The 26,373-nt window shown below is 37.7% G+C and overlaps 5 protein-coding genes across 7 annotated transcripts; 1 reads left to right on the top strand and 4 right to left on the bottom strand.

The window, feature by feature from the left end:
- Positions 1–240: 240 nt before the first annotated feature.
- LOC122399638 (ras-related protein Rab-6.2) lies at positions 241–1,557 on the top strand. Its single transcript, XM_043400463.1, has 3 exons — positions 241–685; positions 824–1,068; positions 1,345–1,557. Exons 1-3 carry the CDS (start codon positions 506–508, stop codon positions 1,541–1,543), a joined length of 624 nt encoding a protein of 207 aa, XP_043256398.1. The 5' UTR covers positions 241–505; the 3' UTR covers positions 1,544–1,557.
- Positions 1,558–1,841: 284 nt separating this feature from the next.
- On the bottom strand, positions 1,842–4,547 carry LOC122399637 (cysteine desulfurase, mitochondrial). The gene is made up of 10 exons (XM_043400462.1): positions 4,176–4,547; positions 4,026–4,105; positions 3,843–3,959; positions 3,617–3,754; positions 3,332–3,537; positions 3,133–3,254; positions 2,695–2,852; positions 2,356–2,627; positions 2,202–2,291; positions 1,842–1,983 (listed from the first exon to the last, which is right to left on the bottom strand). The coding sequence occupies exons 1-10, from the start codon at positions 4,279–4,281 to the stop codon at positions 1,920–1,922; spliced, it is 1,353 nt and encodes a 450-aa protein (XP_043256397.1). The 5' UTR covers positions 4,282–4,547; the 3' UTR covers positions 1,842–1,919.
- Positions 4,548–4,815: 268 nt separating this feature from the next.
- Positions 4,816–7,694, bottom strand: LOC122399558. The gene is made up of 6 exons (XM_043400320.1): positions 7,054–7,694; positions 6,824–6,993; positions 6,502–6,750; positions 6,260–6,420; positions 6,047–6,136; positions 4,816–5,979 (listed from the first exon to the last, which is right to left on the bottom strand). The coding sequence occupies exons 1-6, from the start codon at positions 7,173–7,175 to the stop codon at positions 4,900–4,902; spliced, it is 1,872 nt and encodes a 623-aa protein (XP_043256255.1). The 5' UTR covers positions 7,176–7,694; the 3' UTR covers positions 4,816–4,899.
- Positions 7,695–7,859: 165 nt separating this feature from the next.
- Positions 7,860–9,559, bottom strand: LOC122399557 (transmembrane protein 45B-like). The gene is made up of 2 exons (XM_043400319.1): positions 9,308–9,559; positions 7,860–9,137 (listed from the first exon to the last, which is right to left on the bottom strand). The coding sequence occupies exon 2, from the start codon at positions 9,110–9,112 to the stop codon at positions 8,342–8,344; it is 771 nt and encodes a 256-aa protein (XP_043256254.1). The 5' UTR covers positions 9,113–9,137; positions 9,308–9,559; the 3' UTR covers positions 7,860–8,341.
- A 291-nt stretch (positions 9,560–9,850) lies between these two features.
- On the bottom strand, positions 9,851–13,606 carry LOC122399538 (proteasomal ubiquitin receptor ADRM1). 3 transcript variants are annotated; one of them, XM_043400282.1, is made up of 6 exons: positions 13,304–13,606; positions 13,060–13,176; positions 12,347–12,761; positions 12,148–12,290; positions 10,308–10,747; positions 9,851–10,129 (listed from the first exon to the last, which is right to left on the bottom strand). In XM_043400282.1, exons 1-5 carry the CDS (start codon positions 13,502–13,504, stop codon positions 10,355–10,357), a joined length of 1,269 nt encoding a protein of 422 aa, XP_043256217.1. In that variant the 5' UTR covers positions 13,505–13,606; the 3' UTR covers positions 9,851–10,129; positions 10,308–10,354. The 3 variants fall into 3 exon arrangements, with proteins under 3 accessions (XP_043256217.1, XP_043256218.1, XP_043256219.1); XM_043400283.1 differs by having other exon boundaries at positions 9,851–10,086; XM_043400284.1 differs by having other exon boundaries at positions 10,308–10,579.
- Positions 13,607–26,373: the final 12,767 nt, after the last annotated feature.

Genomic DNA, 26,373 nt, shown 5'->3' with positions numbered 1-26,373 from the left:
GTCGAAAACTTCATCCTGTTTTTAGACGAAATTGATTTGATCGATTATATGAAAAAATCAAAAACAAATTCGTCGCTATACACAAACTAAATAAACCGTTTCACAAAAAACGATACAAATTTGTACACAAATCACATTTTTGGAATTTGCATCGTTGACTTAGCACTGAAACAATTAAACATTTAATCATTTTATGATCAACATCTGCTATAATAGATAGATACAACCATAACCGAATTTAACGAGATTATTATAGAAACTCTATTCCATGTTATCGATGTGAATAGGTGTTCTACAGCAGAGGTATCTTGTGGTTCGTTTCTTTTCTGGTATAATTTTTCTGTCACGAGTGTCATCGCACTTGTATTAGTGACTATGTAGGGGCAAACAACCCCTTAAAAAAATGTTCACATCATCGTAGAAGATACATCCAAGCACGATGATTTGTTGTTATTGATGTTGCTTTTCTATTTCCGTATAACCGGTGAAGTGACATAAGCTGAACATGGCTACTGTTAAAGTAACCGAACAGAAAGTTATTCTGTGCGGAGAATACGGTGTGGGTAAAACGTCTATATTCAGGCGTTTCGCGAACAATACTTTTGTGTCGAGCAACGATCGGAAATCGACACTCGGTCTCGATAATATCGACAAAGAGTATCTCGTCGAAGACAGACGAATACGGGTAATGCATCTACATATATATATATATATGTTGACAAATCCTTGAAATCTAATTGATGTGTTCATCTTCCGTAAATAAACAATAAGCGATTGGAAGCTTCTATCGAAATTGAACATTCTGCTTGATTTCATTTTTCAGTTGCAATTGTGGGATACCGGTGGTATGGAAAGAGTTGCATCTGTAACATCAAGCTATTACAAGTTTGCGGAAGCTGCTATCTTAGTGTTTGCACTGGACAATTCAACGTCTTTCCACCTTTTATCTCAGCACTTGCTGGATATTGTAACATATGCAGAAAATGCAAAAATATTTCTTTGTGGGAACAAAAGTGACATAGAAAGCGTAGCCCCACAAGTTACGGATGCAGAAATGGAACAGTTCTGGTAAAGATTGTGATGATTTAACTGCTTTAATGCAATATGTAAACATCGGGAACTCGATGGTCGAATCGAGCTCTCGAATATTTCGAGACAATATTCTTTCAATTTCTTCACGCCAATTTTCGTAAAATTACTGGAAACACGGATTCTAAGAATCGTGTGACTGTGAATTCCGAAAATTCGAGAATCTCGAAACTCGAAACCCGAAACCATCGAGTAACCGTCGGGCACACCCCTAATGAGCTGTCGTATATTAATAAATAATAATACTCGTTGCAGTGAACAGTGCCACAATTTAATCTCTGGTACCTACAAAACATCATGTAAAACCGGGGAAGGAATACACGAAATGTTCGAAGACATAGCCCAACATCTAGTTGAGGCTAACAGATCGCGCATGGAATTGCATGAAATGGACAAAGACAGATTTAAAATTTCATACATCGACGAAGCCGCCGATCCGTCGTGTTTGTGCTAAACACGATCATTGGCAAATATATACTCATGACAAGTTTTTATAACCTGACAAACTCAACACACTGCAATAAAGTGTGAGGAGTACAAGTATCTTTTACATATTAAGTAACTATCATGAATGTCTTTTCTATGAGGAAGAGCATCGTGAAACTAAAGACGGGAGAAGAATGGGGAATATCAACACAAAATTTATATACAATCGTCATAAAACCTAGAATTTTCGGAAAAAATTTTAAATAAAAAATTTATTACACATTACGAAATATTTTACTTAATTAGGCTTTATCTATTTCTTGCAACTTACGGTCAATATCATTGTACATTTAATCCATGCTATCTGTATAATTAGATAGTGAAAGCTATGTGGTTAAAAGCCACTAGTGCTGAGTCCATTTGATAGTCTTCAGGTCAATTCCCTCTTGAACCATTTCCCATAATGGGCTGTAAAAGAAGCAATTCGGATAAGCATTATTATTAAGTATTAATTAATATCTAACTCTATATACTCGATATTGAATCATGAAAAACGTCCGACATTGAATCTGTTCCCTCCGCTTATTACGACTATTATACTTTTGACATTCGTGGTCGACTATACATAAATGAAATTATGCTTTCGTATTAAATAAATATTTATATTGTAACTCAGTAAGCCATACCTCATTTCCCGAAGTCTTTTAACGTGCCGAATCGTATTTTCCGCGGTGAAATCAATCTCTTCGAACGTCGTGAAACGACCAATACCAAATCTACACAAATAAATAAAGTAATCATTAAGACATTGTTCGATGCTGTTTAACAAACATAACTCACCTAATACTGGAATGTGCCAGATCTTCTGATGCTCCAATTGCTCTCAATACATAACTAGGTTCCAAGCTTGCACTAGTACAAGCAGAACCACTACTCAAAGCAATCTCTTTCAGTGCCATTATCAAAGATTCACCCTCTACGTACGCGAAAGATAAATTCACGCATCCGGGATACCAAGAAACCGTATCCCCGTTACGTATAACGTGTGGCAAATTTGACGTTAATTTTTCTATCAAGTGATTAGCTAGCGATGTGATATACTTGTGATCGTACTAAGAAATATACAAAATTGATCAAACATCTAGCCTTAAAATACGAATAGTTCTCGATTAAAATTACCTCCATTTCTGTTTGGGCTAATTCACATGCTGCCCCCAGACCTACTGCTAATGGTGCTGGGACAGTACCGCTTCTCATACCTCGTTCTTGACCACCTCCGCTTTGAATCGCTTCCACGCGTACTCTGGGTCTTCTTCTCACATACAAAGCTCCAATTCCTTAATATTAAATAGGCTATAATTACGTAACTACAAAAATAATAAAAAACTACGGTAGTGCCCGCTTAAATGACGCTCGGGACCGGTGGCGGTCATTTATGTGGGCATAGTTACTTCTCAGAATTCAACGGAGATAAGGAAAAAGAATAAGTGTGAGTGAGATACAATAACTGGTACTCGAAACCATTATACAATGCGATAACGACCGGCGTCAAATTACGCTCGGAGATAACCGCAGCACTTAAGTGGGCACTACTGTATATGTAACTTCAGAGATTACCTTTTGGGCCATATATTTTATGACCACTGATAGATAGTAAATCAATGTTCATAGCATTCACATCAATTGGAATTTTTCCAATAGCTTGTGCTGCATCTGTATGGAAAAAAACCTTCTTTTTCCTATAAAAGGAATCCATATAAAAATTGCATATAAAAATTGTTTTCTAAATATTAATCTACAGCATGCCACTTTTTACCTGCAAATAGCACCAATCTCTGCAATTGGCTGCTTCACACCTATTTCATTATTTACCATCATTACAGACACAAGGGATGTTGTGGGTTTAATTGCATCCTCTAATTGATCCAGATCAATAAGACCATTTGATTTTACTGGAATATATGTTACCTCAAATCCTTCTGACTGTAAGGCTCTACAGGAATCTAATACACATTTGTGCTCCTATATCAACATAATTATATTGAAGTCTACAAGCTTAAAGTAACACACAACATTCAAACAATATTCAAATGTAACATACTGTCTGTGTTGTCACAATATGATTTCTTTTTCCTTTATAAAATCTTGCTACACCTTTTACAGCTATGTTATTACATTCTGTTGCACCAGAGGTAAATATAATCTCCTTCTTATCCGCGCCTATCAAATTTGCTACTTGCTATCGAAGATGAAACATCAGATTAATACCATTCTAAACCACAGTTCCTATTATTCGATATAACATAAGAGAATCATATATGACTAACATCACGAGCGACTTCAACAGCAGTTTCTGTTTCCCACCCATACATATGTGTTCTGGAATGTGGATTCCCATAACATGTTGTAAAATAAGGCATCATTTTATCTAATACTCGTGGATCCTACATAGGCAGTACAGAAAATTTAATTTTCTAATCGTAAAGTCTGATTTATTATTTTGTACATACCAAGGATGTAGTCGCTTGAGCATCCAAATAAAGGGATCTACCTTCTGTAGGTCCCCTTTTATACTCATCGGTAATAGCAGCTACAATGAAAAGATTCGTTCACGTATGAAAAACAATGCAATTCTATTAATTGCAATATGTAATGCTTACACTCATATTCTGTGGCTTCTGACAAATGTTGGCAACTAACGTGCACAGCACGACATTCTTTCACGCGAACTAAGGTTAATAAAAACTTTCTCGTCGGACGAAACATATTAATTCTGATGAAAACACAGATTCATCCAAACCGTTCATTAGTTCTACAATTTGGCATGCTCTAACCTCAAATAACCTAACTAGTGTGGTACAATTTTGTTTAGACACTTTTGAAAACACCTATACGAATAAGAATATGAAGATTATTAAAACCAGGAGTTTATTGAAATTATATTTGTCTTGCTTTTCGTTAATCAAGAACGATCAGACACATAACTTGCTTAATACCGCCCGACCGATTCGACGATCTACTGATCTACTACGATTCAAGATTCAACTGACTCAAGACTAAAAGATATATATGTACTCGTCGATTTTAAGAAAATGACGCAATGTCCTTTGCAACTATGTAGGTACATTCGTAAATTACACATGACGCATAAGTTGTATATTTATATTTCTATAGATAAATGTAAATGAGTATTAAAAAACATTTGTTTATTAAGCATAATAAAAAAGTTATCAATTTCGATTTTTCCAGTTAGAAAAAAGAACATAATATGCGTTCAAATATTACGCGATTAATAGGCATAAGTGTACATACAAATCACATTAAATACGTTCATACAGACAGTTAATTTCAAACGTACAATACACGATATAATAATATAGTCTACTAACGATCCTTAGATAAATTTAGCGAATCGCTAATATCGCCAGGTTGCGATTGTTGTTGCTTCTTATGCAACGTCGTCATATCCAACATTCCACCAAAGTCGGATTTAACGTTAGAGATTGTCAAATCTTCGGTTCCTTGATACTCGTTCGATCGATTTAATTTTATATTATCATTTTGAGCTTCTATTTTCTTTCGTTCGGTTGAATAATCTTCAGGGGCAACAGAAAAGTTTCTACAAGACTCCGAAGACCCGGTAGTCCCTTTGAAGGGCGATTGAATTTGATCGACCATAGCAAAATCAGTTGGTTTACGTTCGTTCCCTTCGATATCTCTCGCGGGTGAAATTTTGCCGATCGAGCCGAACAAATTCGCGATGTTACGCATATAAGTGGATGGCGAAGGCGACGATGTCCTCGTAAAGTCCGCGATCGAAAATCCCGAAAGTTTAGCTAAATCCGACGTAGAAAAATTTGCTAACTTCGACAAGTCGGAAAATTTCGAGATCTGTTGCGTTATATCGGCTAAAGGGAAATCGGGCGTCGTAGAGGAACGCGATTTATTAACGGCGGTGTCTGTTCCGAGAGGATTGGGAAGTTTCGAGAAATCAGCTGGAGGGAAATCATAGTCGCATTTTGTATTTTTTAAGGAGACCGTGAGTTCTCCGGATTGAAAGCTAGGTATCACCTCTGAGGGTGATATGTGTTGTTTGGATGGTGCAGAGTTACTATCTTTTATCTGTGTGATGGATGCAGTATCTGTGGCTATAATATTATCTTTTTTAATACTATCTCTAGAAGTAGATGGCTGCATCACAAAGGGTTTTGATGTGGGAGTTATTATGGCACTATCAGGTTTAAAGTTTACAGGAGTAAGGAAGACTGTTGCATTGTTAGGTGCCAGACCGACTCCTGGTGGAACAGAGGGAATTAATGGTTCTGAGACAGGTACTAATGGAAATTTCATAGAAAGAAAATCGGACGTTCCGTCTTCAGAACCAGGACAAATCATTTCTCTAATTACGTCCCAATAAGACCCATTCGATCTATTACGTCCAGGCAATTTGGACGCGAGGGAACACTGTTAACATAACACAAATATTTTAGTATTAATTGCGTAACGTCTACGTTATTTCTTGCATATTTACCCTTAAACGTTCAAGATAAGTTGTACTGTTGTTAAAATTGGCAGTAAAATCAATACCCCCTTCGCTTCTATAATACTCTATACACCTTCTCTATAATGAAAAGTATGTAATACCCGATTAAATGATGCCATGAATTATTAATTTAATATGAATACAGTAGTGCCCACTTAAGTGTCCGCGGTCATTTAAGTGGGCACCACTGTAGATACTTACAATTTCTTCTAATGTATCTTGAGAAAGGAAATGCTCTTGGGATAAAGTATAACTTAATAGCATTGGCCTTGGATATTCATGAGGCCGATTTTCCGGCGGCGGTAAAGACCAAAAAACGTTAAAATTTGACTCATAACAGCTGCCATCAGTGTTGTATGGGGCTATAAGCAATGGTATTGTCCTTTGATTTATGCAAATATTAATTACAAAATTGCATTTAATTTAAAGACATAAATACTTACAACATATCAATCCCACACATGGTGTGTATCCATTGTCACTAGGTCCCTTCATTTTAATCTGATAATCTAATTGAGAATCAACATCCCTAAGTGAAGGGGAAGCATGTGATGTAGGATGAGAATGATACCATCCAACCAAAGTCACGCGCTTCCATTCCATAGCTCTTGCAATTTCAGCTTCAACTGCAGCTGCAGCTGACTTGTCTTTGCCAGAATACCGGCATGGAAAGGCAGTTGTTATGGATAAATCTGCAATTAAAAGAAGAAACAATTTTTGTTCCCACTGTTCTTATTATTTGCATTAACTTTTATGGATATTTACTGTGTGAATTAATGTCCCAATGGCCACCTAGGTAGCCACAAACTTCTTTGTCTGTTAAATGACAATGTAAATCTACCAGCAAAGCTGCAGTAGTTGTTATTGTAACTAAAAAAGGCTGTATTTTCCCCAATGTGCTGAAGGAAGTCAGTTCTACCATTGTACTCATATCCCTAAAATATAAATTGTTTTTAATGTTTTAAAAAAATATTTAGTTTGTTTCACTCTCTTACATGGCATGACTTCTTATTCCAAGATTTGTGTGTTTTACTGGTACTCTTACTACTTGCACTGGAAGACTAGTATGAATCTTTTCAGGACTCTCCTCCATGGATTCTGTGATTGTTGTTTCCATTTTATCTTTTTTTTTTATTTAATTAAAAGTAAATTTGTCTCTTCAGTAAAATTTAAATTTTTAAATTAGTTATAAATTCATTATTTTCCACATGTCTGTGCTTTATGCAAGACAATAAATAATTTATTAGTATTAAAACATTATTGATAATTCTATACACACTACATTGCACGATAATAATAAATTTAATTAAACAATAAAGGAATAGTTTATATATTGTATCGTAGTTATCATATCGTATACTGTTTTTGAAAACCTAACTCAACTTTGGGGACACTGTTATTATTGATAAAAATGACAACATCGTTTATAATTTGAGTTAGGTTACGAACAGTTATTTAAGTTCCAATCTTCCAACTTAATCCAAGAATGGTGCATGCGTTGTCAAGGTTGGTATTATAACGAATTTTGAAACTAGCATCTAGTAATGTTCTATGTGAAAATCATAATCATAAAATCAACATGAAACGATAATTATAATTACGACCCTACGCCGTCTCCTTTCCTCCCTTCCAAGAGTTTCAAGCACCCTTGCAACGATGCCCTTGGAAGGGGGTGCGTGAGGATGTTGGGGAAAGTTGTCGTTGGTCGACGAGCAGGACAACTTTCCCCAAATTTGCAGTTAGGGAGGTCCAGATTACTTATTTCCAGATTATCCAATTATAAAAATTAACTTAAGGTCGATAAAAACTTGAATGAATTACAAATATGTTTAATAAAATGATTTATATACATTGTATAATTACATGAATTCTCTTGGCACATGGGTTTGCGGTGAAGTAGAAATACTTATTACAAAAGATGAAGTATTACATTCTTCTATTAATAAATAAGTGAGCAATAATATCATAAGGCACCTCTTAAGTCCTAATGAGTATTTTACCTACAATACCAGGGTAGTACAAAATTGCTTACACTATCATGACTGTATAATTAGAGCCGTATAAAATAGAGTTATTCGTTGTGTTACAAAACGAAGCATTGTTATAAATATTAAGTAAAAAAATACTGACATCATGTAAAACTTGAATTTGGTTTTTGCTTTCTCATTATCTGGCACTACAATATCTATAGTATACTACTCTAAAAATATTATTTTTTATGCATAATGCATAAATTTTATACGTGCGCGAAATTAAATTGTTTACCAATTTCTTTCAAAACGTTTACATTCTATGGTCTGGTGCTTGATAATAGTCATAAATTGGTATTTCTGGTGGTCCATCTATTATAAGTCTAGGAGCACAGCTTCTTGTTACGGCTACTACGCACAATGTTACGGCTGATGCAGCAGCAACATGCCAAGAAAATACAAGAGCAACACCTTCTGGCAAAAGTGGTACCGCATGATACACACGTACCATATGTGCTATCCAACCACCATGGAGTAATGTTGTACAGGCTCTTAAAAGTTTTAATTCAGGCCAAACAAGTTCCAAAATAATGGCTAGAGATGTTGTCCATACTATGAATGCTAAAATTAAATTGACTATCGCATTGCTCCCTACACTTCCCCATAAGAAAAGGAATCCTTCTATGAAAAAACTTTGGCCAAGCGCCAGCTTAACTAATCCCTCGCTTACATTGTGCGGAAAATAAAAATTCAAAACATCTACAAGGCCAGAGAATGCAAAAAAGAGATAAATCGTAGCTAAAACAACTTTCGGAGACACTGTGCCAGCTTGTTGCAGACCACCGGTTATTGTACTAGCTAAACCTACTGCAGTTGCTATCAATTTCAAGCTCCCCTCTATCGGGTGTCTATTCAACAATTTCTCACATTTCTCTATAAACATTAAACCTTTTGTTGCATTTGAATCATCTCTGGGTCTCAAGGATACCCAATACTTAGCATAATCATAGCACCATTTCAAGCCAAAACTGTAAAAGATAAAGCCAGTAAGAATGCATGGCACATGGTTGTCCATGGAGTACATTAGTAGTTGTTCTTTGGCAGTGAACCTGTAAATATTAAACAGCGTCTAAAAAAATAACATATCTGATACTACTACAGAATTTGTAATTAAACGTTTCCTTAGCATTGTAGAATCATTCAGAATACATGATAATAATTCTCGACCGAACGGTGTTAGAAATACATTTAACAAGTATATTTATTTCGAATTACTTACTGTATATTACAATGATTATGCACTCGGCAAGCCCTACCCCCTGGAGCTTTTTAATTGTTACAGTTTCTGCTTCTAACGTTCCAATGATGCACAAAGACCTGCTCCAGTGTTACCAGATGGCAGACTAGCGTCTGGAGGAAACTGCGTCTCCACTTACACACACTAATACACAGGCCTGCGCATGAGCTTTTGCGCAACGGCCTACCATTTAAACAGAGATGCCAGATTCAGCTGATCTGATAACATTACCTTACATGGCGTCATTTAAGCTTCATAATTACTGATTTCTCTGTATATAGAATTCAATCTTTAAAATGCATTATTACTCCAATAAACATAAAATACATTATTGTTAAAAGCTTGCATATGGAAAAAATGAAACTAACGACGTTTTTTTCCGAACCACGCCGCAGCTTTGTGGAAAAGGATCCGAATTACAGTTTAGCAATAGAAATATAGTATTCTTGTAAATTTAACCAAATAAACTATATTAATATTTATAATATAATACAATTATTAATGATACATATTATAAGAGTTAGAAATATTTGTGTGCACAAATGTATTGTTTGTATCAAACGTGGTACATATCATGAATTGAGATATCACTGCAACATTTATTATAAACAATGCGTGTTAAGTACATTTTTGTTATAAATGTCACGTTTAGTCTCATTCATATTTCCTTTGTCATTGGGCATCATGGATTGCACAAATTATCATTGCAGTCCTGGATTTAATTTTTATTGGTACCTCTCATCCCAGCAACACTTATGGCACTGTTGGACACAGTGGTTGTTTTTCAGTTGGAGTACACCACAACTAAAGGATCACTTTTTATTATTGTACAAAATTTAGAAATTCTATGCTTAAGTAATTTTTTGTATTTACAATTTCAAAGGACAATTTAAAATATTTTTTAGTTGTAATAAAGTACATTATTCTTCAAGGAAGTATTTATTACACGTACTGTGATTATAATGTAATACATGTTGCATACCTTCTAAATGAAAATATAGATGAAATCAGACGCATAAAATTTGTTTCTTAATCTGAAGCCATTCCTTCGTCGTCGTCTTTCTTATCAGGACTAGATGTCGGTGATGCTTGTTTCGTATTATTGTCTTCTTGTCCTTGCTGTGTCTGTTCTTGGCCAGTCTGAGCTTCAGATTCAAGAGCAGTGACGAATTCTTCGATATTTCCACTGGTAGCAGCATCAACCGCGTCGGGTCCCAAGCCAAATTGACGGACGACAGGTCCCGCCTGGCCTGACTGCAAAGCAGACCAGAACATTGATAGCGCCTGGGAGAACTGGGGAGACAATAGCGTGGTACACAGGTGGTCCCCTGGTGGTAAGTGTGGGCTCATTGCACGCTCCAAACTTTCCGATGCGGAGATCGCCGCAGGGATGGCATTGGTCAGCTCAGTTGCTACGCCCCTCTGCCGGACAATAAGCTGTGCTGTAGGTGGCCGAAAACAACAAATAATCCCAGAGAAACCGCCCCAACTGCTCAGCAGAGCCAGGGTCTCCGACAGCCAGGAAAAGTTCGAGCAGAAATCAATGTTAAATAATGAAAACGCCATGCCTCTATTCCTTTGATTTTATTATATTACTTTGCGAATGTATACTGCGGGTTCGATTACTGATGATATCACTGATTTTAACACAGAAACAAAATTTACACAATGTCATGAACCTGAAGTTTGAAACTCAAATGATATTATGAGTATGCGTTTTTTACATGATTTCTTGCATGGTTATTCATGACATTACGACACAATGTAGAGTTAGCTAAAAAAAAATTAAATTCAAATGACTGTGCAACATTTGTTAAACAATGGCACTGTTTTTTGTAAACAATTGAAATTTCCTTAATTCTAATGCAGAAGATTTAATGAATGATTTTTTATGCACAGTTGTTCAAGAATGTTGAAAAACATCCATATCTCCACAAGTTTGACTGTCACTCCATGTGCACTATCAAGAATACCATTCTATTCCTGATAATGATAACTGCAAGAGAAGATACATTAAGGAAAAAAAAACAAAGGTAAATAGCTTATTTCAGTAATTAGTACATTGAACAACATATTGCATAACATTCATAACTTTTAATTGCATAAAAAACATATATTATTTTGCGTTTTCCTTCAATTTAAACAATAATATAACTGCTGAAGAATCATTTAATGTAAGGTTATTTTTGAAAAAGAATTATACACGGAAAGCCTGTTATCTTATCAAAATGATTATGACAATGAAATCGGGCTTTTATATAATTACGATTTATCGCTTTAAAATATCAAATACAAATTGTTTTTTATTATGTCCATAAAAAAAATAGTATATTGCATAAAATTTTTGGTATAAAAAATATTAGTTTGCAATGCAAATTTGATACAAAAATAAATCTTCATATACATATAGATAAAAATAAAATGCATTTAAATATATTATGCGGGGTATTTTCAGGATCAATTCGTACCCGTATAAATCGAAAAATCTTACTCCATTTTGCGATCTGAGACTTCGTTAGTTAGATATAAGATAATCTAACCTTTCTGCGCTCGTTTTAATAATTCTAACAGCTAGTATTATTTCGACAATAAAAAGGAAAAGAACCGTCTTGCACTATGATTTCCATAGTACGTTTTTTCGTTATAATAGGGGGGACAAGCTGGCGCCAAATGGTACAAAACTTTTCTCATTTTTGGGATCAGTCTTGCGTTAAGTCAGTTGCAACAACATATTTAATAAAGCAGTTTTATATCAATAAACTTAAAATTTAAAAATAATATTGCATATAAAATATAGGTAGTTAAGGAATATAAGATATTACCTGAACAACAGATTCCGATTCCGTCGATGTAGGAATTTTCGATAAGAAGGATTGAAGATCGCTAAGTCGTATTTTGTTATTGGCGCCTTTCGCTGCTCCAGACGTCGACGGAGCTGGCGTTTTGGTTGTTTGTTTGTTGTCTCCTGGATGAAGATTCACATGAATTACCGTGTATTATTTATATCACGAGTTCACTCACCATTCGGTTTTGGAGTATCATTCGTAGATGCTGGTAAAGACACAGTTTGTGGCGAAGGTCCTACAGGATTTATGGTAATTCGCGGATGTGGATGTCGGTGATTTGAATTATGCCGATGTGACGAAGGAAGTCGCGGGTTTATAAGCGCTCTAGCAGGTCCAGTTGTTGCAGAAGCACTAGTACTTTGCCCACCCTGAGGTCTATTCATTGTACCCAATAAACTACCTAACCCACCCATTTGACCTACACCACCAAACAACTGCATCAATTGCTGTTGTGACATATTATTTAATATATTTTGGAGATCCCCTTCTGGGTTTGTATTGCCACTCCTTTGTGACCCAGGAGTTGGTGGGTTATTGAGAACTTCATTAATTTTTCTACAGTACTCTTCATCTTTGTCTGTTTTAAGGTCCTATAAAAAAATAAATATATAACTATTTCATAAAGAAAATTGGGTTTGTATAACTATCAATGAAATAAATTATTTTTACGAAATTTTAAGAATTTTTATATTACACATAATTTGAACTAGAAAAACCATACTCATATACACTACATTAAGATAGTTTCATTTCATCATTTAAGCTACCTTTGTCGAGGAAACTTCTTCAGAATCACCCTGTTTAATTTTCTACTTTCTGCAGTTCAGATTATGTGGAATAACACTCAACCAATGATTTTAAACAATATGACAGAAGAATATACCCTACCTGAAGCCAGACAAAAAATTTTTTGCTCGATGACTTGAACCGTAAAAGATACACCCTTCCAGATTTGCATTGAGGAACATGTTTAAATTCACAATCATCAGGAAAAATAATTAAATCCTGCAACCAAACAAGAAGTTTATACAAATCTATATAAAACCAAAACGAATATACAAATGTAACAATAACCGTAATTTTGAATTATTTTCAGATTTAAAAAAAAATGTAAAGTTAATGAAAAACTTACATCTTCGACAAAACCTGTCGTACGATCTTTCCAACAGAAATGCATCAACGAGTCGTCGGATTGATAAACGTATAGCTGGCCCTTTCGTGTATCTGGATAAACCATTTTCCCTTTCATGGTCATTTTTCCAGCTTTAAACTCCACCAAATTTTTGGAAGAACTGCGAGATACATTATTTCCAAAAAGAGCTCCCCCCGACATGTTCGTGCCTTTAAACAAATGTCGTTTGTTTTGATAAATATATTAAACTTCGACAGGCGGTTAATTTTCGTTAGACTGCGCACTGATGACTCTGCACTTTAAAATGGCGTATTAAAAGATTTCTGATCACATATCGAATTTGCAGTGATGCTTCCCGGTTTCCACCAGGGGGCTGCAAGCTGCTCTATATTCTCGCTGCTTATTGACCAGTGAAATAATCCATATTTAGTAACTAAAAGGTCTCTAGTAAAATCTCTAGCTCTCTAGTGAAGTCTAGGACTATTTACTGAATGTAGGTTTAATGCACAAAGCGCCACCGTCGAGTTCAGAGTCATGTAACTGCATTCTAATTAAAAATTCAAACGAATCAGCGTATTATAATGAACAATGCAATTGTATGGTTTTCAACATGGGCGATCAAGCTGGGGGAAAGTAGAGAGAAAGGAAGTTATTTCTTAGAGATACTTAGTTTATTTTCTAATGAACCAACCCACCTCCTTTTTCCCCTAAACCACGAACTCGGGACGCAACAATAGCTATACTGTAGAAAATTCGTCCTAGATAATAGTATAATTATTTACAATTGATAAGGTATACGTTGTTAATCATTGGATCATTATAACCCTAGGAAAAGATATCGTCCAATAATCTTCTCGTGGTTATTTTAAAGATTGAACCATAGACAAGGTATAGAATAGACTATGCATCTTATGAAAGTTGGTAACCTGGTAAAAAACTAGTGGTTTCCGAGCGACCATTTTGTTTAAAGAACGGTGGTCTTGGGAACTATAACCACAGCGCCCTCTTCTCATGGATGCCGGTTAGTTGAGAAACTACTCACTGCATTAGGGTACGAGCAACTAGACAGTATTGTGTGGGATTTTTAATCGTATCCTATCAAGTTCGTATTTCAGTTCGATTGTGTTATGTGTCTAACGTAATAAATACCATGGCAATGCACACGATGAACTAGACAATTTAATGGAAGCTTGTCTTTGATGAATTAAAATACCAGCCTTGTAAGTATAGTTTCATAGCTTACTCTGCGTTCAAGGACTATTTCAAAAATATTTCGAGAAATACTAAAATATATTTGCAAGGATGAACATTTTTGACATGTAGCTTTTATTAGAAGAGTTCTTTTATATCTATTTTGTGTAATAGTTTACTATACAACATTATAAATATGGAAAGCTTATCGAAGTCGGTCATATTACGTTGTAAGACGAAAGGTTCAAATTAGCATCGATTGTTCGCTTTATTTTCATCAAAGAAACCTCGTCAATTTATTAATCTTACATTATAATTTACATTATAAAGTATTTCGATTGATAGGTGGTCCTTTCCACATCTGCCGCCTAAATCGCGATGGCGCTGCTACTGCGCCGGCGTCGCCATTCCTAACGTGAAAATTGGCGCGGAAAGATGTGTTTGTCGATGGCAGTTTTACGGACAATAAATGTACGTATATTTTACCTATCGACATCTAATTACTTATCATCTAATTACTACTTCTCCCTGCCACCCTTTAATGATACTTTCGTTTAATATCAACACGTTATTATTACGAATTGAATTAGAATCCCGAAGGAAGTCGAACCAGTTTCGTGCATTTTTTCGTGGCTCGATCTGACTGCCATACCGACCTGTAAATTCGGAGCTGATTTTAGCGTCCTCTTCTCACGGATGGCGGTGAGTTGAGAAACTATTCACTGAATCTTTATTGTATTTCTTTTACAATCGCGATTTTTAATTAAGGAAATAATTCTGGCCACACATTATATTTTCGGTAATGAATTCTTTATATGTGGGTATGTGTATTTACCAAAAACATTTGTAATCGATCTTCGCAATCGAAAATAAATTTTTAGTACGATTCGAAATTTTTTTTTTCGTCGAAAAATTTCTGCACCTTCTCGAATTTTTTTCTCGAATGTGGCCAGGATTTCGGGGTTATGTCTATTGACAAACAATGATTCTTATTGACCCCTGTAACTGAAAATAATTTTTTCGAAATGATTTGAAATTTTTTTTTTCGTTGAAAAATTTCATACTTTCTGGAATTTTTTTCCCGAATGTGGGTAGGATTTCGGGGGTATGTCTATTGACCAAAAAAGATTGTAATTGACCCATGTAACTGAAAATAATTTTTTCTAAACGTTTTGAAAATTTTTAATTTTGTCGAATAATTTCAAACCTTCTTGAATTTTTTTCTCGAATGTGGGTAGGATTTCGGGGGTATGTCTATTGACCAAAAAAGATTGTAATTGACCCATGTAACTGAAAATAATTTTTTCTAAACGTTTTGAAAATTTTTAATTTTGTCGAAAAATTTCAAATCTTCTCGAATTTTTTTCTCGAATGTGGGTAAGATTTCGGGGGTACGTCGATTGACCAAAAATGATTGTAATATACCTCTGTAACTGAAATTAATTTTTTCTAAACGTTTTGAAAATTTTTAATTTTGTCGAAAAATTTCACATCTTTTCGAATTTTTTTCTCGAATGTGGGTAGGATTTCGGGGGTATGTCTATTCACCAAAAAAGATTGTAATTGACCCATGTAACTGAAAATAATTTTTTCTAAACGTTTTGAAAATTTTTTATTTTGTCGAAAAATTTCAAACCTTCTCGAATTTTTTTCTCAAATGTGGATAGGATTTCGGGGGTATGTCTATTCACCAAAATTGATTGTAATTGATTCTAGCAACTAAAAATAATTTTTTCAGAACGATTTGAAATTTTTTGATGTAAGGTCTATTCATACACATACTTTGTCTGTGGTATTGCCTGCTAAAAGACTAAGATACTAATTTCCAGTAAATTGTAGTTGCTATAATGATCTAGAGGTGTTTGAGATGTACGTTTGCCTTTAAATTTACTTGTATTTTTGCCAAAACAAGTTAAAATAACGATAAGGAAATAGTATTTACAAAACTTAATTTAAAAAACGTACAAAATAAAAAAAAATGAATAGAATGCAATTGTAACGCTTTTTTCCTAATTTAGTGCAGGGATTTTTGAACAAGGTGTTAAATAATTTTAATTAACAGTTGCATATTTTGTTTATACAATGCACATATATGTTCCAAGACAAGGTACAAAGTATGGATAGAAATTTCAGTAATTTTACAGGTATTCGAAGGTAAGTGTTTAAAAATATTAACTGAATTTGCGCGTATTCGTTCGCCTCGACGCCTAAGTACAGTTTCTTATTGACTTTTAGGTATAAAGTTACATACTCTCAATTACATTGGCTTCGACCACACTGTTATTGATTTATACACGTACGGGGAAGCCTGACACTGACGGAAACCAGATCCTAACGCACGATTTGATTTATTAGTCTTTCCAAGACCTGTCTAACGTCATTGCTAATCTTAGACTGATTCTCGAACGCATCTCTTGCGGTTAGGGGAATTTTCCAAAACGCGGGTTTCATCTTACTTCGAACGACGCAAATAGTAATAATAACCAACAAAAATGCGTGAAGATATAATCTCGTCGCGTATTAATTACTTACATGCTAGGTTCGCAATATTGTATTTACATTTATAATTCCTTTTATTCATGTATCTCGCTTTGGTCTACAATATCAGCGATACACACGGCCATTAAAGTGTTAAATATCAATGCTTACGACTAACAAAAAAAAAAAAGTTGAGCTCTTCAAACGTTACAATAATCGATCGTTGCTCGAGCTTTTCATCGTACATTCTCGCAAATATGTCCTTATCAATCGCGAAGTCGAATCGTAAACAAGCATAATACCGTTCCGAACCCGTCGTTCGAGAAATCGTGTCGCGTTTAAGGAACACTTAAAATTTTACGATCAAGTTTCATTCTACGTCTTCGTCTTGTTCCAGCACGAGCACAGTTTTATAGTAGCGCAACGGTCTCGACCGGACCCCCGTACACTATTCTTATCCTCGTTCCATCTTGTCCCGTTCGTGTTTCTCTTTCACTCGGTAGTTTGGTTTAGCCATTGCTCCCGTTATCCAGGCCCAAGTACTTGTTGATTCCAACGCACTCACACACCTGAAACTTTGCTCACCTTTGTTTTCTCCATTGCAAGAGAACACGAGGCCTAGGTAAAAAGCAAATTTCAGGCGTAAGAGTACTGTCGTCGACGAGAATTCGTATAAACTTTCACGGTCCGAAGTTTCCTCCGTTTATTGTTCAGGATCGCAACGTCCACGACGGCAGACTGCCACAGACACACCTGAAACTTTGCTCACCCAAAGGGCTGAAGTACGGGTAGAGCAAAGAGTCAGGCCCGTCCGTGACGTTCGAATTTCGTTTGCGATCGTTGTCCCCCTCTCTCTCTCTCTCTCACGAAAGCCGCCTCGGTGCAGGGAAACGCTGGAAAATAGAACCGCGGATACTTTCTATGAGAGAAGATTCGAGAAAATGGGTTACCGATAAGACAGGGACCCTCGAGAGCCATTAGAAGCCGCAGGAAAATAGGCTGCCGCAGAATAGAACGAAGGAAGAAAGAACCAAAGAGCGCGGAGAACTCCGAAGCTGCACTCAGCGATGGCAGCCAAGGAATCAAGACCGTTCACGGTTCATCCTACTTTCGACTCTTTCTTCCTTTTCCCTCGAGACGGCACTCGAACTCCCATTGTTCATGGTTCGTCTGAAACAGAATTGAAAAGACGCGTGATATTTACCGATAGATTTCATTCGGACTGTAAATATTTTATGGGACGCGGCGCGCCAATAACTCGAATACTTCTTCGATCTATTGTTACTAGAATTACCACTACGGTACGCTAAATCGTACCCTCTGAGGGACTTTTTCACGAAGGTAGCTAAATTTAGCGAAATCGGGTTCGAATTTAAATGCAGAGAAGCGTGGAAATTGTAAAGATTCAGATTTCAGAGTAGGAAATGTAACTAATATCGTGTGTCGCGAATTTTACCAAAATTTTCGTTGTATTTCTAACTTTATCTTCAAACTTTGCTTCCTCGTACAATTTTGCTTGTTGCATATTTAGTTTAGTTTCGTACAAAATGGTGGAAAGTACTTCGAAAATTGATTTGCAACACCTAAGACCTAACCCAGACCTGATATTATTTTCCATAAGTTTTGTGTTTGTTTGCACGGGCAACGAAAGGCTCAGATTTGATTAGAAAAATTGCTGGATGTTTCTTTCGTAATTTTTGGAAAATTAATCATCCGTGATGGGTACGGTGACGGTAATTGGATCTCTTACTTTACATCTCGTTACCGAATTCGGCTACCTCCGGGCCAGAGGATGCCGGAGCGCGAGCTGGATGCCTGGCACCGTGAAAGAGAGACCCACAATCTGCAGACGCAGCCTGTCAGAGGGCAAAGTCGGTGTCCAGGAGAAGAGAATATAGCGTCACGCCTGGATGTCAGTGACCGGAGCATAACCCCAAGATAGTTTCACCATTACCACCGTCTTCTTCCTTCGCCTTGCTCCTTTCAGTCGGCCCGTGCATCCGTGTAGCAGTCTGTTCAACCGTGGTCTCCCGCTTGTCCGCAACACCTGAGTATCTCCGATTGCAAATGTCCGTGTCAACGGGCTGCTTTTCCAGCCGCGGCTCTCTTTGATCAAATTCCCCACCCATTTCAACCTATCGACACACCTATTCCACTTTCAACATTTTAAAAAAATCACCCATCGTCTCCTCTGCATTGAAAATATAAGAGAAATAGATCTTCGTAGAATCATCGTTCATCATTTTGTAGACATTTTTCACATCGATTGAACTAGTTGCAGACTTGACCAAGCGTTCTCATTCAGATCGTTTTATCCGTTATTATACAAATGCCACGGTCGTTCTTTTATGGACAATTTTTTATAACAATAACCGTTATCCCAATAGAGAACACACAAAGTTACAAAAGCTACAATTATCCTGTCCAGACAAATAAATTGTTATAGCAAGGATTTGGGTCCCGCAGGAAATGCATTATATTTGTTCTGGTCAACTTCCTGTTTCTGGTATACCAACAATGCGTTTGATCGCTCGGTTTTATCCCTACCCATTCAGACCACTCCCTCAGGAATCATTCGTAGTATTAGTCGCCCGAATGTGGTATCCCTCGAACGCTAATGGGAATCAACCTTTAGTATTTTACACGCTGGACGGGTCTGTTCCTTTAATGGCCCGGCGCCGTTCATATTTCTCCAGGCTTTTCGATCAAAATCCCCGCCTCGTATCGATCGCTTCATCTTTCTCCGGACTTTTCCAATCGTTCCGTTTCGGGCTTTTTTCCGCGATTTTTTCCCTTTTTCGCGCGGTCTCGATGAAAACGTCGATTTTTTCTTGCCTCGACCACCGGCCTCCGTTGCTCGTTTTGGAGGATTGATTAATCGCCGCTCGTCCCTCGGTCGCCTCCCCCACGGATTCGTTAGATCGCAACAGTTGCCTGGGAGATTCCACAGGGGAGATTCGAGTTTCGGTTTAATTAGGTTCGCGATTTTTATTAGCGCAACCTGGGTCTATTAAAATGAGGGATGAGCAGCGCGGGCGAGCTGCTTCGGGAACCGATTCTCGAAATTCGTGCTCGAGTCTTCGATCGTTTATCGGTTGAAGCAGTTAGAAAATAATTGGACATGCTTAGTGTGGTTTAGAAATGATTTTAAAAAGTAAGGAAGCTAGCATATGGTCTAATTAAAAGTCATGAAATATGCAGATTAACGCTTTAATGGCCGCTCACCATGTGTGTGATGCTACGAAGATTATTGGTCAATACCATACTCTCTGTGTGATGAATTATGGATGTAAAAAAGTGTGGATATTGCCATTGGCTTTAATTTCATCGTTTTTACACTATAAATTACACTATAAATTAATTAATTTATTATTATTTTTATTAATTAATTAATTTATTTTTACAATTATTTCAAATGTGTCAGTAATAAAAAAGGGTGTATAAAGAAATTGTCATGTTTGCTATGCAAAAAATATTAAATTTGTTGTTAAATTGTTATTTGACTACGAAGACGTGCAACCAATAAAGTGTTAATATGGAAAAATCGGTTCAGTAGACTGAGATAAAACAAACAAACAAACTACTCTATAAACGTCTAAAATTTAACTAAAAATCGTATAATTACAGACAAAATTAGAATTCTATTTATACAAATTATTTGCAACAAGCATCTAAGATCACGTTTGAGTATCGAGAGTAAAGAGAAGACTCGAAATCATTGCAAGCATTTAAAGAGATCGATGTATAATAGGAGCAAGCGTAATCGAACGAAAGTGAATTGCGTTATGCAACTTAAGAAGCAAAAATTGTCCTGTTTCCAATTACAACGTGGTACGAGATTTGATCCAGTTGTACTTCGCGTAATTGGCACACTTTGTATCACGTTACTTTCGTACTAATACTCCCATATGTAGTAACAACGACGAACGTATGAAATTACGTTCGATTTAAAACATGCAATTTTTGCAGTCACTACACGTTAACATGTACTTTTCTTGCCTACAAATTAGAATGGCCCCTCAAGTGCAAAATTCCCCATAAACGCGTGAACATCCACAGTCTAGTTACCAAGAACATAGAAAAGATTTCTCCCAGACAACGGAGAATCGAACACGCGGTATCCCGAGTTTGGTTAAAAACACAAATAACGGTTTGGAGTTACGAAAGCGACGCGGGGTCAATTATCATTATTTTTATGCTATCCAAACGTCGTTGGGAATCCTGCGTACCGATCGTTTTAATGAGCGGATCATCAAATTGGGTTTAACTTTAACGACAGCCAGCGAGAGCCTGGTGGCCGATCAATAGACACCGAATCGTTGAATCCGTGCATCATAAAGGGTAACGACCGCAGGCAGTTTGGCAGCATTCGTGAAAGCGGCCTTTCTTCGGAGTAATGCAGCCGGGATCATGCGATGACGAGAGCGATTATGAGCGTGCCAGCGAATGGAGGAAGATAGAGTGGGCTTTCATTTGGTATGCGTGGATGCGTGCTTGCGTGAACCGAACGACGAAGAGAGAGAGAGAGAGTGAAAGGGTCAGGTCAGGGGGAGGGAGGGGAGGAAACGAGAGGTGACAGAACCGAGAGGAAGAATACGAGAGGTGAATCGGGGCTACAGAAAGGAACGGAAGAAACGGGACAAGGCGAGGCGGGAAGAAAAATGGAACGAAGCGGTAGGAAACCGCGGAGAAAGCGGAAAATGGAGACGAACAGAGGGACTGAGCGATAGAGAGGAGCATGCAACGCGGGGACCTCGATTTTAATGTTCGACGTTGCTGAAATTGGTTTGGAACGAACTCGAGACTCGTGGTCGTCTCTTCATCTGATCCTCCTACGTCCATAATCCGTGTGAAAAGGCGACCCGAGTCTGGGAAACGAAAAACAAAGAGAATACTGGGTGGAGCAAAAAGGGGGAAGGCGGTGGTCAAACATTCGTAATTACACCGATCATTTGATATGTCCGAGAGTTCCACGAACAACCGTAAACAGGATGTTGAACCCGCTTGACAAAGGACGAGCTGCGCCCGACAGCAAATTCGGAACTTTCGGGGAAAGAACGATAAGGCGCCATTGGGAAGCTCCAAATTATGGACGAATTATGGCGAAGCTATATCGCGTTGAGAAACATTTTAAACTGTTTTTTAGACCCACGTTTGATCAACAGAATCAACCGTCGTTGAATTTGATAAATGATCACCAAAACGAAACGATTTGTCACAGTTGTTGGCACGTTGCTAAGCACAGCCTCTTTTAATAGCGTGTGTCATAAATTAAATTAAAGTTGGGCTTTGAGGATTCACACCCATTTCACGCCTCCGTGGCATCTTTGAAACGAAAGCCTCGAGAATGTAACTTGTTCTCTCTGAGGCTCGAAGGGACCAATGAACGCATTCAATTATTTACTTTATCGCCATTTGCACAATTCAAATAAAAATGATGGAAGTTTCAATCAGTCAGAATTGATCTTTTCTACGATCCGAAATTGCACGTATTCGCTAACTTTCGTTGGGAATAGCGCTTTGAAGGCTGGCGATAAAATTCTGTATGCATCGCGGAATATAGGATCAACCGTGCTCCGAAATATTAAAGGGACCTCGTAGCTTGGTAACAAACTGAAATTCATCGTTACGTGCAAAAAAGGTACGAGGGATGCAGGGGTGAAAAGGTGAAAGAACACGGGGAGACAAATGGAGATTTGCTTGGAAAGTTTCAATGAGGATAAACGAAACTGCGCGCTCTTTCATTCGGTCGCATGAGCATTCTTTCCATCCGCGTGCGTGTACAAGGATGTGAGAGAAAGGAAGAGTTTCAGAATGGAGGGACAAAAGGAAAGGTAGTACGAGTAAGAAGCACTAAATCTAATTGCCCGGCGACGTAGTGAAAAACGTATGACGAGACGCTCTTGTTCCATATTCCACGTCACCCGAATAACTTATCGAACGGAGTAAACCGAAACAATTTGTGAAAGTTTCGCGAGAATTCGTAGACGAAGTGATTTAAAAAACGGAGTTCGGACTCTGGGAAAGCCACTTAACAGCACAATTTCTCGTAGAAACGAATGGCGGCCAGTTAATAGTATTTAATACCCGGTGGTCTCTCCGCTTCAAAGTTTCAATTTATTTGCGAACTGTCGCGATACTTAAAATTAAGAGCGCTGAAACGCGAGCAACATCAAAGATACAAATTAGCTTTGCTTAGCGTGCATATAATTCGCGAAAGAGGCTCGAAGTGCGGTCTTTTTAAAGTCGAGAACGCGTGGTTCGCGCGACGTTTCATGGAAACTAATATTTTTTTAAATTGCGTATTTTCTATCTTCAAAAAATCCTCAATCGGAGTGAAACTTTTTGGGTTCCAACTCTTGGACCTTTCTCGATAGAAAACGGAGTCGTTCGATCGATTAACTCGAGTAGAATCGGTTGCATAAGGTCCCAGGACGCGGTTAGGCATTTAGAAGATTGGGAATCCCCGGACGAGTGGCGGGATGCAGGAAAATTAAATGCAGACGAGATTTAAAGGAACAAGAAACACAAGCAGCTCGTGCACACGAGGGGAATCACGCGGCAGGCATGCGTGACTTCTGTTGGCAGCCTGTGCCCGCTAAGGCAACCAATAGAAACAAGTTTTAATTCCCCTGGTCCGAGGCTCGTGACCCCGGGGGAACCGTCGAAGACTTTTTTCTTTGTTGCCGCGATCGAAGTAGGTCAAGCCTACTTCCACCTACTACTTAGCAACGTGTTCCAGCTGCTATCATCATCGGAATCGCCGTCACGATCAACGTTCGCTCGTCATCGAAGCTACCGGTGACTGTCTCCGCGCAACACGAAAATCGGTGTCATCCAAGAAGCTTACAGACCAAGATGCTGCTAACGGTAACACCATAATGCATTGGATGTTCATCGAATAATGGAATTTTAGGCAATAGATAGATCACTGTGCTTCACTGTGTTCTGCCCATCTGAAATTAGTCCAATTAATGAACACTATCACCATAGGAGAATATAGTGTATCATCAATAGTTAAATAGAGTGTATTATCAATGGTGGATCCAGAAGAGCTCAAAACCATGCATTAAATTTCCATCGTCACTGCCATGGCAACCGTCAAGATCAGCGAGCACTGTTCGATCACTGTTATTAGCCCGATCATATCACAACGCATTGATTTTGAATTTCATTGGGACGTTTGATTTGATTAGTATTCAAGATATTGTTGAATGATATAAATTCCATTACGTTAAATTACCTCCGCGAATGAAACGTCGGATATATTTTCACACGCGAGAGATAAATATTTCTTACTCGTTTGGTGCCTGGAAATTCTTCATTTTTAGATTGAAAATTATCGTCGACACATTTTATGAATCTCTGAATTTAATTTGAGGATTTAAAACGGAGCGAAGCTATTAACTCTGTTTGTTTGATAAAAATTGTATTACGGAAGTTAGATGAATGGTACCGAAACTTCGTAACTCGAATGAGAAAGCGTTGACCAATAATAGTTTTCTCAAAGTACGACGTCGCGAATAAAACGGCGAGGCAGAGACAACTGAGCTACTTTCGAAGAGAAAATTTATTATCACTCGGCAAATAGAAGACCGTTCAATTACGTTGTTCTTCTTTCCTCTACGCTCTTATAGTACTTACACGATGGAACGTGAGTCTCGCCTTTTTTGCAAGATCGCGAGCAATTTGCAAAATACGTCTTAATAAAACCGAATGAAACTATCCAGTTGTTTCTGAATTTCTAGAAAAATAGGACTGTTTCGATCATTAAAAATGAGTTTCTTCAAATTATAATAATACCTGCGTTTTCTTGAATCCACGAACCCCAAATTCTTGTCTGTTTCTTAAGGGATGGAGTCCTCTTCAGGGTGCTAAAACAAGTACAAAAGCGTTATTATCAAATTTTTCTTATTTGCATTTATCATAATTTTGTTTAAAAATGAACGAAGTATTTTCCTTTTTATCTCGAAATTACTGCACATCTTGTGAAGCTCGTAAAGCATGGAATGTCTATCGTCTTATCTACGTTCGTGTTAAGAAGTTAAAAAACTCTATTTGATCTTCATATCTGTGAAAGATCGTGTGAACCGAAGAATGTAACTTCCATATTGAAGGTCGAGTAAGATAACGCATGTTTTATTGGCAAACTAGCGAATGGCTGTTACAACGAAACACTCAGTGATTTATGAAATTACATAATGATCATGTTGTGGCGACCTGTTTAACGAAACTAAACAATTCGATCGGTTATTGTTTCCCACAAGTTGGTTTCTATACACGTCGAGAATTCAAATATCAGGGATAGGGTGAACCGAGCCACATGCCCCTCGAACAGTCACGAATCACCGACGCCAGGTGTACTCTAGGGAGAACGAAAGGTCAGTTCTGGATGAAATAGTGAATCGTGTTGGGTCAGACCTTTGTGCTCCACCTTCGTGAGCAATATGCTCAATACCGTTCACATTTTCCTTGACCACCCTTTGCGCGATAAATACATTACCAAGGAAAAAGAAAATAATTCTAAAATTTCGATTTTCGACCATCGTGAACCGCGCGACACGAAAATTTCTAGAATTCGGAGATCCTGTCGTCTCGACTCGAGAATTAGGTTTTCCGGTTCCATAGAAATCCTGTCGTAAATGGGTGACGTGGCAGTCAAAGCGTTAAACGAGTTTCGTATTTCCGCGCGGTCTCCCATCTGTTATTCTGAAAACGCGAAAGCGTGAACGTAACAGGCGAACGCATCCATTATTTTCCGTTCAGATGCGCGGACCGGAATAGATAAGAGGGCAGCGGGACAAAACGAAAACGGAGCTCGACGTGTAAATTTTAAGTACTCCCCACCCACCCGAAAGTGGATTCGAACTTATCTCTCGGCGTTTCTACCCCTGCTCGGGGATCGCCCACTCCTGCGCCTCCAGGAGCCTTCGGGTTTCCTTCCTTTCCCGCTGAATTTCCATTTTCGCCTCGACTTACAAACGCCCGGGCGAAAGTGAGGCGGAGAAAAAAGAAAAAAAGAAAAATATCAAAGTCGTCTCGTCGGGAACGATCGTTCGAATGGAACCGTCATCTTTAAAGAGCAGGATCGCGCAGACACGGTCGCTTCCGGTCCGTCCATCCCGACTCTTCTGGAACACCGTTTTATTACTTCGCCGCCGCTCCTCCCGCAGGGGGTATTATTCGCGAATGTTTCCTTTTCCCAGGGCGCTGGGAACATTTTACAATGACAAACGAGGCGTTAGAGAAGCATACGGATTTAAATTGCGCCGGCGTTTCGTCACCCGCGTTGCGCCATGGTGATTCTTACGGGGGCATCCTCGACCAACTCTACACACGCGTCTCGGGGGGGGCGGAGGGGACTGGACGAGAAGTTTTTCGCATAACTTGATTCTACTTTA

Source organism: Colletes gigas, unplaced genomic scaffold (genome assembly GCF_013123115.1).
Source record: "Colletes gigas isolate AHSC1104 unplaced genomic scaffold, ASM1312311v1 Colletes_gigas_Sc00014, whole genome shotgun sequence".
NCBI lineage: Eukaryota > Metazoa > Arthropoda > Insecta > Hymenoptera > Colletidae > Colletes > Colletes gigas.
The sequence above is the reverse complement of the archived record's forward strand: the minus strand, read 5'-3'. Positions and strand labels throughout refer to the sequence as shown.

What these genes read in the sequence shown, in the direction of transcription:
- LOC122399638 (XM_043400463.1), top strand. Translation starts at nt 506, where the DNA reads ATGGCTACTGTTAAAGTAACCGAACAGAAAGTTATTCTGTGCGGAGAA. An exon ending in TCGAAGACAGACGAATACGG is followed by an intron (nt 686 to 823) that starts GTAATGCATCTA and finishes TTCATTTTTCAG; the next exon opens with TTGCAATTGTGGGATACCGG. An exon ending in GCAGAAATGGAACAGTTCTG is followed by an intron (nt 1,069 to 1,344) that starts GTAAAGATTGTG and finishes TACTCGTTGCAG; the next exon opens with TGAACAGTGCCACAATTTAA.
- LOC122399637 (XM_043400462.1), bottom strand. Translation starts at nt 4,281, where the DNA reads ATGTTTCGTCCGACGAGAAAGTTTTTATTAACCTTAGTTCGCGTGAAA. An exon ending in CTCAAGCGACTACATCCTTG is followed by an intron (nt 3,960 to 4,025) that starts GTATGTACAAAA and finishes CTGCCTATGTAG; the next exon opens with GATCCACGAGTATTAGATAA. An exon ending in TAGCCCAAACAGAAATGGAG is followed by an intron (nt 2,628 to 2,694) that starts GTAATTTTAATC and finishes TATATTTCTTAG; the next exon opens with TACGATCACAAGTATATCAC.
- LOC122399557 (XM_043400319.1), bottom strand. Translation starts at nt 9,112, where the DNA reads ATGTACTCCATGGACAACCATGTGCCATGCATTCTTACTGGCTTTATC.
- LOC122399538 (XM_043400282.1), bottom strand. Translation starts at nt 13,504, where the DNA reads ATGTCGGGGGGAGCTCTTTTTGGAAATAATGTATCTCGCAGTTCTTCC. An exon ending in CGACAGGTTTTGTCGAAGAT is followed by an intron (nt 13,177 to 13,303) that starts GTAAGTTTTTCA and finishes GTTTGGTTGCAG; the next exon opens with GATTTAATTATTTTTCCTGA. An exon ending in AATTTTTTGTCTGGCTTCAG is followed by an intron (nt 12,762 to 13,059) that starts GTAGGGTATATT and finishes ATTTTTTTATAG; the next exon opens with GACCTTAAAACAGACAAAGA.
- LOC122399558 (XM_043400320.1), bottom strand. Translation starts at nt 7,175, where the DNA reads ATGGAAACAACAATCACAGAATCCATGGAGGAGAGTCCTGAAAAGATT. An exon ending in ATGTGTGGGATTGATATGTT is followed by an intron (nt 6,421 to 6,501) that starts GTAAGTATTTAT and finishes CATTGCTTATAG; the next exon opens with CCCCATACAACACTGATGGC. An exon ending in AAGATACATTAGAAGAAATT is followed by an intron (nt 6,137 to 6,259) that starts GTAAGTATCTAC and finishes TTTTCATTATAG; the next exon opens with AGAAGGTGTATAGAGTATTA.